The sequence below is a fragment of the Hemibagrus wyckioides genome, linkage group LG19 (genome assembly GCF_019097595.1).
Source record: "Hemibagrus wyckioides isolate EC202008001 linkage group LG19, SWU_Hwy_1.0, whole genome shotgun sequence".
In the NCBI taxonomy this organism is placed as follows: Eukaryota; Metazoa; Chordata; class Actinopteri; order Siluriformes; family Bagridae; genus Hemibagrus; species Hemibagrus wyckioides.
The window spans coordinates 13,685,001-13,698,195 of NC_080728.1; the positions used below are offsets into that span (position 1 = coordinate 13,685,001).

The 13,195-nt window shown below is 38.9% G+C and overlaps 1 protein-coding gene across 2 annotated transcripts in view; it reads right to left on the bottom strand.

The window, feature by feature from the left end:
• Positions 1-740: 740 nt before the first annotated feature.
• tmem178bb (transmembrane protein 178Bb) overlaps positions 741-13,195 on the bottom strand; it is a 98,025-nt gene continuing 85,570 nt past the window's right edge. For both annotated transcript variants that reach the window (XM_058417553.1, XM_058417554.1), the window contains exons 4-5: positions 6,812-6,949; positions 741-4,597 (exon numbers count right to left, since the gene is read on the bottom strand). In XM_058417553.1, coding sequence (XP_058273536.1) covers positions 4,347-4,597; positions 6,812-6,949 — 389 coding nt within the window. In that variant the 3' untranslated portion in view covers positions 741-4,346. The remainder of the gene's footprint in view (positions 4,598-6,811; positions 6,950-13,195) is intronic.

Sequence of the window (13,195 nt, forward strand, 5' to 3'; positions counted from 1 at the left end):
CACATCAAAATAACCCAAGATCATGCAGTATTTGCAGAGCTATAATAACTCAAATAAAACAAAATGCAAATCATTTGTAAACAAATTGTGTTAATGCTTTGGATAAATAACATTAAGAAATCAGTATTTGGTGGAATAACTCCTATTTGCATGTGTTTCTGCTCCATGCTCTCCACCAGTTTCTCACATTGCTGTTGGGGAACTTTATACCACTCTTTTTGCAAAAAAAGCAAACAGCTCAGCTTTGCTTGATGGTTTGTGACCATTCATCTTCCTCTTGATAACATTCCAGAGGTTTTCAATAGGGTTCAAATCTGGAAATTGGGCAGTGGTCTTTTATTTTTTTTTCCAGAGCTGTATTATTATATTCATGTTACATGAATAACAACATCGATGTGGACAACTATTTTTGTTGTTGTTGTTGTGATAATACTGTGGAGAATAGTACTGTGACAAAGTGATTTCTATATTTTTCTCCAATATTTTACTTTATGAAGGTCATGCATGCCAATATTTGGAACTAATTACGGCTCGTGTCTCATCCATCTGTCCTAATACTTGCGTTGCTAATCCAAATAGAGAAATGAAAAAGAATAAACATCGATTAAATGTTAAGCTAATTTATTATAAGTTCTCAATAGTTTGACTTTGATTTCTTGCACAGCGCATGAGAAATGCGTTTCTAGAAGTTTCCACTGTGCACTTTGTTGTGTGTTAAGAGATCAGACCATACAAATAAACACACCAATGACATTTTATTTTATGGTTTTACATTCCACAGTTTTAACATTTCAGGATTTTTTTTTTTATTCATTTTTTGTACATTTTTTTTTTGGATTTATGCAACAGACACATTACTGATGAAAAAGATTCGATAAGTCCTTAGATTTTTAATTCTCATAAAAATGAAAGTTGCAGTTTCTGTTATCCTGCTACTATTTTACAACGTATGGAGGAAAAAATATATTCCCACTCACTCAGAACGCTATACCCAAACATACAAATGCTTGTTCTTTAAACAAAAAGACACAATACGCATGTTTGGCTGCTTTCATGTAAACACAGACGTTAGTTGGATGGAGTGATAACATGATATGTCTAAAAATTCTTTTCCCATGTTGGTTTGATGAACACAGCTTTGATCTGAACGTCCCGTAATGGCTGAACGTATAACCATATTTCTCTTTTTAATAAAATAGTTGCTTCAGTAAAGCAGAATCAGAAATATTACAATCTGGGATGTATGTACTGAGAATTTGGATTGTGGAGATAAGGGTAAAAAATTGCTTACTATCTTGGCCTGATCTGTGCTAAGCATCTGAAATGTCTACATTTAATCAATTAATTCATTCACTCATTCATTCATTCGAACACTATGTCATGTGCGTTTATGCTGGCCACATGCTTTTTAAAAAGAAAAGTCAATGATGTTGATAAGAAATGAGAATTGTCTGATGTATGATGTCGTAATGTTTGTTTTCTAGCTATGATAAAGCAGATGTAGTGGCGCTGGCCTGCAGCCTCCGGATAAGAAATGATGGGAAAAAAGCTCATCTGCTTTTCACCAGTGAGGAATGGATGCGACCCCGTTTATATCAATGCCTGGTTGCGTAATCCTCGCAGACTGAAATAGCCTAAATATTTTTTCCTTTTAAGTGTGTCCAGGAACACCATCTTATATAAGACCAGATGGGCTTATACAATTTTCCTTTGAGACCAGATTTCCATACATCGTTGCAGTTGTGAGAAGCTAGTAATCAGGGACATGGGTTTCCATCTGGGTCCTATAGGTTGGTCTAATGTAATTTCATAGCTAACTGCGTTAACATTTTGCAGCCAAACCTCTTTACCCTCCAGACCACAGAGCTCAGATGAACGAAGACCCAAGCTGTTCCATCACGTCTTGTTCACCTACAGTTATGCAATTTGCGTAGATATTTTCACATCAAAGTGCAATAGGACTAGAAATATTCCCCAAACCTGTCTTTTTCCACTATATACACCTATATAACTCTGGAATGATTGACAGCTCTGGACTCTCAAATATTAACTGATACCTGCTGAAAGCCCCTCCCCCTTAAATTATTAATATTTAGGATGACGTTTTTCACCTGCGTAAAAGATGTGCCATCTTCGCCTTCGCCATTAATGTGAAATTAAATCTATTCATACAAGTTTGGATTAGCTAACACATAGATAACAACACTTAACTATGTTTATTGGGGCTGCACCAACATTTCAACCACTGAAACTGGGTCACCAAAATGGTCACTTTTAATTTCAAAAGTTAGGACCTGATGTCATTAATGACCCTCAAACTGAAGATCCAGTCAACGCACTCACTTCTGTTTGATTTTATAGTCAATAATAGAGTAATGACTCCTAATCGTGCAATCTGGTGTCACCTAGAAGAGAATAGACTGCTTTTTGAGTGTAATGGTTTAGGTAAGGTTTCTGTCTCATGTCATCCCAGGGAGTTTTTCCCTTGTCATTGATTCTCAATCTTATTCTAAAACTAGAAATAAATAATTAAATCAATAATTTTTTTCCCAAATCCTAAAAACATCTGTTGAGACTATATTGAGAATACAATTATAGTGTTTACTGCATTTCTGCTCCCCATTTTCAGTGGCACTACATGTTCTTCTTCTTCAGGGCTGGCAGGTCTGCATTAGTCCTACAATTACTGACTGAGAGAACATGGCCCAGCATTTCAGATTGATTCTAGACATGAGAGACTCCACAAACAGTGGCACAATACAATTAGGCCAGGCTGAGACTGAGGACACCTTCTCTGAGATGGGAGCGAGCTTTTTAGATACACTACACGGTTCTCTTAGGACATTAATAATTGATACTGAGGAAAAATGAAATTGAATGCAAAGCGAGCAGATGAAGGCTTGATCTAGGATTGAAAGGGCCCAACAGTATTCAGACCTTACAGGTCGCATTAATCTTGTGCTTTATTTGATAGCCACTCCTTCCATTATTCCGAAGCTCTTTTCGACGAAGGTGCCACGTTTTCTCTGTCACTAATGTCTCTTGTAATTAAGAAGCATGCAAACACTGGGTCTTTTTAATGAGCCCGTTAAAAAGGGCATCACAATAACAGGAAGCTCGCTTTGAACAAAGGGCTTCTTCCTTATCAAATGGAATAAGTGCCATCTCACAGACAGCTCCTGTGATGCCGAGTTGTCATTGTCTCTAGAAAACTGTGCTTTCTTCTTTTCCGACAAGATGTGGCATCTTTCCTTTTTTGATTCTTTTTTTCTGTGTATCAAAGAGCTAACCTATTGAGTTGAAAGTTTCTGGCATTTGATTTATTTTTTTTCTGACACAGTTGTTTCCCCCCTATCCTTTTCTCTACAGAATCTTTACCCACCCTCCCACACAAACATGTATCCATGAGAGCAAAATGGAGGACACACATATACACTCACACTCATTCCTGGTACATGTCAATGACAGAAAAAAATCAAGCAGACCAAAACAAAGAAAGAAAGAAAAAAAAAAGGTGGAGTACCATGTTAAAAACATTTAAACAATCCTGTTGGATGATGGAAGAAATGAAACTCTCCCAAACCTCCATCAAGGTCATGATTTGTTCTGGAATATTCTTTACAATTTGCAATATAGCAGTGTAGAGATACTGGAACCATTCCTCCAAATGTTCTCTAACAGTACCGATTTCTTGTCTGCAGAACGAACGGCTGTGTTTTGCATCCAGTATCCAGTGCTGCTCCAGTTCACAAAAACTATATTGTCTAATTGTGTCACAGAATCCATTGCTCCAAAATGTTTCTGCTGCCATTTGCACTGTTACCCTCCTTAGATATAGATTGGCACCGTATCCAGTTCAGTAGCTCTTCAAACACAAAACACATATACTATATTGGGATTTCTTTTTTTTTTATCAACCCCAAAAGCACCAATTTAGCAATAAAGAGACAACTAAGAACAGCTAGAAACTCTTACACACCTTTCAAGTTTCATGCTGCTGTATTTTCACATACTGATGTACAAGTCTCTGTTAGTCGCCGTTTCATGCTGCTCTTCCCAACGGTCTCATGGGAAAAAGATAATAATCCTGAAAGTAAAGTCTTCCTGTGTGGTATCTCCATTTCTATATCTCAAAAACATACTGACTTTCATTCTTTTAATTTTTTTTTTTGTCATGGAACAATCAGGATTCTTATTTGCAAAGTCACACAAAATGGCGTTTGATTGGTGAGATCAGAAATGACTCGGGGGAACAAACGTATGGTTTTTGATAATCAGTCGTCTTATTGTTTGTATGTTTTTCACTCGGCACACGGCCACACGCTGGCTTTGTCAGAAGCCTCTACTTAACACACCGTGCCGTTTTCTTGCCGGGATTTGGGGCAGGTGGAGCGTGGGATCGGCTGAACGGAGGGAGCCAGCGTGCAGAAGAAGCCGGCGATGAGTGACAGACCCAGACCTCCCCAGGCACAGAACATGGACCAGCCGTAACCATGGCTGATGTCGTCCGGGAGGCCGTACAGGTAGCGCGGATAGCGGGAAAGCTCAAAATTAATTCCTGCTACACAGGTGCACAGCGATATGATGCAGAAGGTACCTGAAAAAAAAAAATAAACAAAAAGAAATTAAAATTTATGGCATTCACAGTGCAAAGCTCTTTGGAAAGTGCAATGAAATCACACACATTTGAATTTCTTTTATTTGAATGACACCAAAATGTGACAAAAAATAAATGCATGGTTTCAAAAATCAAAATAGTCCCATATTTAATACTCTCTCTCTCTCTCTCTCTCTCTCTCTATATATATATATATATATATATATATATATATATATATATATATATATATATATATATATATATATATATATATATATATATATATATAGTGTAACTTGTTACTGCGAACACATTAAGACAACGCTGTGACCCAGCGAACGTTCAGCCCCCTGTAATCTGACCCTCAGTGCAACCTTCTGGTTTTATGACTTAGCATCTTAATTGGCTTTTTAATTGCCTCCTTATTATTCAAGAGCGGGCCACTACATTAATGCCACCCATTTTAATTGCATCGTCGCTTTGCTCCCCACAGCTCTGGGGCTGCACGCTGCATACAGAATAAGCAGCGTGACGTGATGTGAGGGGAGGCTGCTGTGTTTACCAAAATCAACATCCACATTAAAAACCTCGGCATCCTTCCTGCAGGGAAGATGTCTGGCTGGCTGCACCAAACAATATGATGTAACAGGATGAAAAAAAAAATCCCTGAAGACTCTGATAGGCCTGGATACCTGTTAGATTATCAAACTGAACCGTATTGAACCAACTACACCGAGCGATGAAGTGAAAGATTAACTGATGGATGATTTTTTAATGATGTAATGCTAGCAGGTTTCCTTTATATATACAGCAGTGTAGATTTATTTTAACCCTGTGCCCATCATTACAACTTGCCAATCACTGAAAGGTCACTGTGTGCACTTTTACCTAATGAGGTCCACATGGAACAAGGCCTTTAAAAAGTTTAATCTGAAGCTTGGGCGAAGAAAACAGACATACATGCATCAATTTCCTGTGCAGCTGTGCACTGTATAATGTCACCAGGGACAAAAATTGAAAAGAAATTCAAACCAATGATAAACAGTTCAATATAAAGACTTATATTGCATAAGCTGCTGATTTTAATAATGTTAAACAACTGTCTTATCTTCAGACACTGTGTCCTTCAATCAAAACATAAAAAAAAGTCTTGACACCTGAACCATTGCCTCAGTGTCTCAGAGTCTAAATAAATAACAGCATATACTGGTACAGCAGAAATAACTAACTCACAGCTATATAAATGTATGAGACATGCTTTAAACCCTGTGAACTTAAAAGAAACCATGCCACACGCCTACACCTGTCACCAGTCTCTAATCAGTAATTAGAGCGCTTCAATGGGCAACAAGTGAAAAAGAGTCCATGGAAGTTTAAGTGCTAACTTTTCTTAGGTCAGACTTTTACACTGTTTTGGGAACAAAGGTTTGTATTTTAATGTTGAGATTTTTGCTATTTTCTATGATTTTCCTTTTCTGTACATTTTTACATATATACAGATATACACACATAATCAGGCATGACATTATGAGCAGTGAGAGGTGAAGTGAATAACACTGATGATCTCCTCATCATGGCACCTGTTAGTGGGTGGGATATATTAGGCAGAAAGTCAACATTTTGTCCTGAAAGTTGTTGTGTTAGAAGCAAGAAAAATGGACAAGTGTAAGGATTTGAGCGAGTTTGACAAGGGCCAAATTGTGATGGCTAGACGACTGGATCAGGGCATCTCCAAAACTGCAGCTCTTGTGGGGTGTTCCCGGTCTGCAGTGGTCAGTATCTATCAAAAGTGGTCCAAAAAAGGAACAGTGAAGAACCCGAGACAGGGTCATGGGCGGCCAAGGCATATTGATGCATGTGGGGAGAGAAGGCTGGCCCGTGTGGTCGGATCCAACAGATGAGCTACTGTTGCTCAAATTGTTAATGTCTCAAAAGTTAATGCTGGTTCTGATAGAAAGGTGTCAGAATACACAGTGCATTGCAGTTTGTTGCATATGGCACTGCATAGCCACACACCAGTCAGGGTGCCCAGGTGGTCATAATGTTCTGCCTGGTCAGTGTATACATTTATACAAACATTGCTGAATATACATAAATATATAACAACATTGTCTCACATAAACAGTTACTCATCACAGATAGCCTTTGTCAGCACTGTATAAGTTTGAGTGTGTGTGCGCGTGTGTGTGTGTGTGTGTATTTGTTACTCACCGCCCATGAGGAAGAGCAGACCTGCCACATACTGCATGAGGCCTCGGTCCCAGCAGCAGCCGAGCATGCCAATGATCCAGCCGAAAAGGATGATGGCCACAGCCATGCCCATGAAGCCCGCCGTCATCCTGCGCAGGTCTGTGAGTACACACACACACACACACACACACAGGTCAGATCCATTACAATTCATAGCTCATAACACTGGGATGAAAGCCTGCAAATAAATTAAATGTATTAATGCACTGCTGGTACACTGATACAGGATTTTATTCTCATTCCCACTGCTTTCATCCTGGTTTAAAGACAATCATGTATACTAATCCTGTACCCTAAAAGCACTGCATTTTGAAACCAAGAATGCCTCGATCAAAATAGTAATCTGTAAACACAGATAAAAATGAAAGCAATTAGCAATTAAATGTTTACCTTTAAAGTCTAAAGAACATTTCTTTACTTTACAGCAGGGTGATTTCCATGCTGTTTTTCCTCTTTGTGTATATCTATACAGTGTGTGTGCGTGTGTGTGTGTAAAGGAGAATAAAAGCACATGCTGTGTATTTATTAGGGTCAACTCTGTAAGCTTGAGGCCAGGTCGCATAGCTTTAGAGTGTGTGTGTGCTGTTTTTAATCTCACAGTTGAGTTCTCCCAGTGTGCTTCTCTCAGTAAGAGCAGCCCAGAAGCCCCAAGACAGCAGCCGGATGTGAAAAGGTTACAGGGTTCTCCTTAGAGAGAAGAACTGAAGACTGGAGAGAACATGAATCCAAGCTGGAGACTGAAAACCGTATTTGAACATTCCTAGCGAAGCGCATGTGTTTTGAGGTTATAGTTTTACACGACTGTCGCTGCAGAGATACGATTTTTATTTAACTGTGACACACCGATCAAAACAGACTGCTCTTATTTTAGCATATAAACACACACACACACACACACTCACAGCTGCTTGTTGCTTAAATCACTGCATACAAAATAATATTTGCAATGAGGATTGTGTTTCTAGAAAAGACAAACATACTTAAAGTGTAGACGATGTCTGTGAGAGTTGCACGAAAACCAGACTACCCTTACATGAAAGCAAACTCCCTGCGGTTTTGTATAGGCCGTTGTGTACGAACGAATGTCCAGGACTGCAGCCAGCACTGTTAATATTTCATGTACAGGAAAAAGATTGTCCTTGTTTAAAGTCTTCAAAGTCATCTGTCTGGGAAAGACTGAGCTCACATGCTTTGTCTGTAGCACGTTTCATTCATTCATTCATTTATTGCACTCAAGCCTGCTTTGCTGCTCCACCTCTGGTTTAGGTGAACAGACCTATAATTTGGCAGAAATATTAATTATAATATGGTGATGGCAATAATTAGGATGTAATACAGTTTCACACTGCTGTATAAATAAATAAATTATTATGCTACACAGAAATGTATTGCTCCAGACAAGGAAACTGCTAGCTGCTGTTTTTATGTTATAACAGAGATGGCTATAACAGATGTGTTCACTTAGCCAATTTAAAGGCTTATTGGTTCATTTAAAGGCCACAATTTATACTTTATACACAGTAATAGAAAAATTTTGGCGGAAAAAGGCAAGCAGTAACTTAGTAAAAGGACATCTCTGCCTTTAAATAGGTATGTGAGGTTAAAAGGTTAAAGATCATTAATATTGCACTTACAAGTATACTATATTTAAAAAGCCACCATGGCTCAATGTATTTGATATAAAACCTGGGAATCAGCAGGCCATCATGTTTAAAACAGAACTCATACATTCCCTCTCTGCAGTTTTCCACCCATCATTCAGTCCTACTCTAAATAGCAGAGGAGCACCTATATGGAACTGTACAGTCCAGTAATGCTAAATTCACATAGAGTGACTCGCATTGACAATGAAAGCTGGTGACCTCTGGCAACATGAGTGACAGTGACCGTTGGCATCCAGATATGGGCGTGTCCTCTGATGAAACTGAAGATTTCCAGAGCGGCACAACAGAAAAGATTTTGTCCTATTGATTGGAAGGTGGAAACCATGATAATACCACAGTCATTCATGATCAAGAGCCATAGGCAGCAAGCGTAGGCTTCTCTTTCTTCTTTCTGCTTGTCAATCACAGCAGCACAAACCAGCTGCTGGCATCTATGAGCTCATATATATGCGGAAGAGGGCAAATAGCATTTTAGCACTGACTAGATTCATACATCTCAGCATGAAGCAAGTATGTGTTAGCCTTCACCTTCCCCACTTGGTAGCTGTTTTATGACATGGGAGAATTAGCTAGTGGGTGGCAATAGGCAGGTGACCCAATTAGAGGAGAGAATTGGGAAAAATCTAAAAAAGGAAAAAAACCCAATAAGCACTCTTCAGTTGTTCTGTTGCACATGATGTTTTATTGACAGCCCCTGCTGTTTAGCGCACTTAACCATAAGTGCTGGATTTTGTCCTGACAATTTGACTGGTTCGGGAAGATTTAATGGTGTTTTTGCAACAAAATGGACACAGAGCACTCTCTGAGAAATGACATATCAGCCCAGAACACACAGAGAAAATCGAGGACTTAAGGAATTCTCAGACAGATTTTAATGTAAAGTGCACTGGAAGGTTCTGGAACCAAAGCAAAGCAATACAAAAGGAGGTAATGCAGTCAGTCACACCATTAGGTGCGAGTCGACCAGCGTTTAGCCAATCTTCTCCTCCACTTGATATACATCTCTCTGTCACTAAAACCAGCAGGCACCTGGCTGTCCTGCATCTTTTTTTCCCCTTGCCTTTGGTGAAAAAGTGAATTTGAGCGTTTACAATAGGTACTCTCTAGCAAATCAATGTGCTGTGCTGATCTCTTGTGCATGAAAGCAGAGATGTGTAATTATGTATGCAGAAAGATCCGGCAATTAGGTCTCGTCTGAATATAGAGTGAGTGACAGCGACGATGAGCTGTCATTATGTGATGCTGGAGCTTGTTTTATCACAGTTGATATTGTTGCTGGTGGTATTTAGCACGAAAGTTGCAGCTTTGTGGGAAATAGACATGTAGAAAGAAAGAAAGATATTTAAAGCAAAAAAAAAAAATCCACCGGATGCCATTGAAGAATCCTAAAGGATAATACACAAGTTGTTTAGGGATGGATTTTTCCTTTAATCTATACAGCTCCACATATGAGGGTGATGCAGGATGCTTAAGTTGTGGCTTTGGATTGACCTTTATTTAATACTTTGACACTTATTAGCTTTCCCTTGAGCTATTTCGCTTGTTGTAGTTCTTTCTGTTGATTTCCCATTGCAGCAGTTTCACTACCCTTTACAGTAGGAGTTCTTTGATTGGAAAGGAATTTGTCAGACAGTGCTTTATTGGACACTGGTGCTTGTAGAAGCTGTTGTATTTCTGGATATTATGCAAATATATTTAAATTGTAAAATTAATGATTATCAGTATAAATGAGCGATCAGAAATATGATAATAGTCGGAAGCTATGTATAAGTTTAAGATGGTTTATGATCATTTTTATCTAAACGTACATTCAGTCTCACTACTGAGACACAAAAAATTCAGTGTAAATTGCTCATGCATTAATCTTCAGTATCCACCCTCCTGCTCAGGGCTGGGGCAGATCAGAAGCGTGTCCTGAGATCGCTCAGTGTGAGGTGATGAGATGCCAGTCCATACATACACATTCACACACTCTTTCACACCTATATGTAATTTAGTATAGGATCAAACCGGAGACCCTGAAGCTGCGAAAACCAATTAACATAAAGTAAGTTACAGTTGATTTTTTTACTAATTTAGAGTTGCATTTGGAGTTATGAGCGAGTTTCACCCTGGTTTTTTAATACTTTTACCAGTATACTGGTGCACCACAATTTCATGGGACATTTTTAATCCGTATGAACAAATGAATGAATTTATTGCTGCAAGCCTGATATAAAATAAATCAGGACTCTGTTGGCTTTCAGTATGAGATGTTTGTTTTTCCCTCTGCTGGACAACCTTACACGGAATTTTTAATGGTTGATGATAATGGCTTCAAATTTTAGATGATTTTGAAGCACTTGGGGCATCTAAGAGAGAAGAAATAGGTTTATCATCATTTACTTTGAAGAGTTTGAACTGTCTTTGCTTTTGTGTGAAAATATTGGTTCTAGTAGGCTCATTAAAAACAGAAACACTCACAAAAAACTCTTAAATTCTTAAAGCTCCGAGTGTCTATTTTCATAGAGCCATTAACCACCACTGTGGAGCATTACTTGACAAAAGAAATTAAATGGTGAACATAGACACAACCAAAACAAGCACAAATTCCACTCTGGTCTTGTTTAAAACATGTTAATGTGGCTGGAAAGTCATATCAGACTAGTTAGCAACCGAAGCATCTATTTAAGGTTGGTCAAATCACTGGATTCACCTCACAGTGAGGCCAAATTAGAAATTCCCCATAGAGTTTCACTCCTGATGTTAAATCTGCAGGCCACTTTTCTGGAAGAGAAACAAGATACTCGATGTGGGTGGAAAGCAAGCGCTAGCAACTATGGCCAGCAGATTTAACCAACAGCTAACAGGAGGCTAAAATAAGAAATAAAGTATAAAATAGGACAGCGTGGCTAACGTGTGATATGAAATTCCATTTGACTAAACTTTGTCTTGTGTTTCGTTCCTTTTTCACATGGCAGGAGAAACTCTACTAACAGGTTATACACATCCGCAGAGGCCCACGTTCCCGTTACCAAAAAACATTTCAGACAGCAGTGTGTGTGTTTTGGGTGTATGTAGGTGGATTTACACACAACTGAAGAAAAGTGAAAAAATATCAGGCATTTTTTCACATTTCCAACATTACAGTGCAGCTTTCTGTCATTCAAAGGTCTTTTTATAGCAATGTAATGGGCTATTGGGAGAAAATTAGGCTGCACAATGATATTTTGAGAACACCATGCAGACTGCTTCTGTAATATTATTTAGTTTTTCTTTTCTGACACTTCTGCCTACTTTTCCTGCATTAGACCAGTAACTTTTAGCTCCATGAGGATAACAACCAAGTTCGTTTATTTACGCATCAGCTCTTGACAGGTTGAAAGCTGTTGCTTCGTCCTATCTGGCTCGTTAGCCTGCATTGTTCAAGCTCGTGCCACTGTTTTCTTTTAATTATACACTCTCGAAGTTGCCTCTGTAAATGAAAAGCTCTTGGAAGAAAATGAAAATAAAAAACGTTTGGATATAATGTCCCTATATTTTTCTTTTGCTGCACACAATAGATGTATAATGACGTGCATATATGTTCACATTTTCTATCTGATTACAGACAGACATCCTATATTTTTACTCCTATACTTATACTCAACTCCAGAATTATTGGCACCCCCTCAAAAGGATGGAAGAACTTATTTGTAACATTTTGTTTGAATAAAACTTTGCATAAGGAGCACTATAAACCTGTCCAAGATAATTATAAATAAACCTGTCCAAAGATAACCTGTAATTCTTGAAACATTTTCCTTCACACAACTCTGTCTATCTTCAGATGGTCACTTCATCAATCAACACCACTGGGAAAAGAGCTTTCATCACACAAGTGACAGCTGACATGCATAAGTCAAGGAATGGATATAAAAACCTAGTAAATTGTAGGGGTGTCAAAAATGTGGAATGATTTGACATGTTCAAGGGTTGCTGTCGTTCTTCTGAGAAATGCTGACCATCTTTAAACTTGTGTTTCCTTCTCTTCGCTCCGCTTGTCAGCTCCGCCTCCACTGGCTAAGAGGATAATAGAGATTAATTTCATTACCACATGTCAAGCGCCGCTAGTGTGACTGTGAGAACAGTCACAGCCCCGAATCAAATTACACCCAGCAGGGGAGAAGGTAGTGAAGGGAGCTGTGTTCCTCATGCTGCATCTCCTCATGGAACGGTGGAACAGTGTGATAGTTTAAAAGTGAAGGGCCATGACGTCGCCCTGAGTCAGGTCTTCTTACAAATTGGAAAAGCAGGACAGAACAGGCACTGCAAAAACCTGGAAACCTTTTTTAAGACAAGACAGTATTTGGGACTTTCAGTCCTGAGGGACATGTCACTCAGGAAGTAGAGTGTAGTAGTAATCATTAGAGAGGACACAGAGCTAACATTAGGGCTGAAGGTTGGATGAGAAATTTGGCGGTCAGTCAAAATCTTGAGGCTGCTTCCTCTTCACATTTTTCTTTACCACTTTGGGTCTCCTTTGGATTGCGCATTAGATATCTTGATGTAGATCCATCCATCCATTCATTTTCTGTAGCGCTTATCCTACACAAGGTCACAGGGAACCAGGAGCCCATCCCAGGGGAAGACCTTGGACGATGTGTGAACTCAGCCCAAGGCATGATGAAGATCTAGAGCTAGATGCTGTAGATGCTATAGA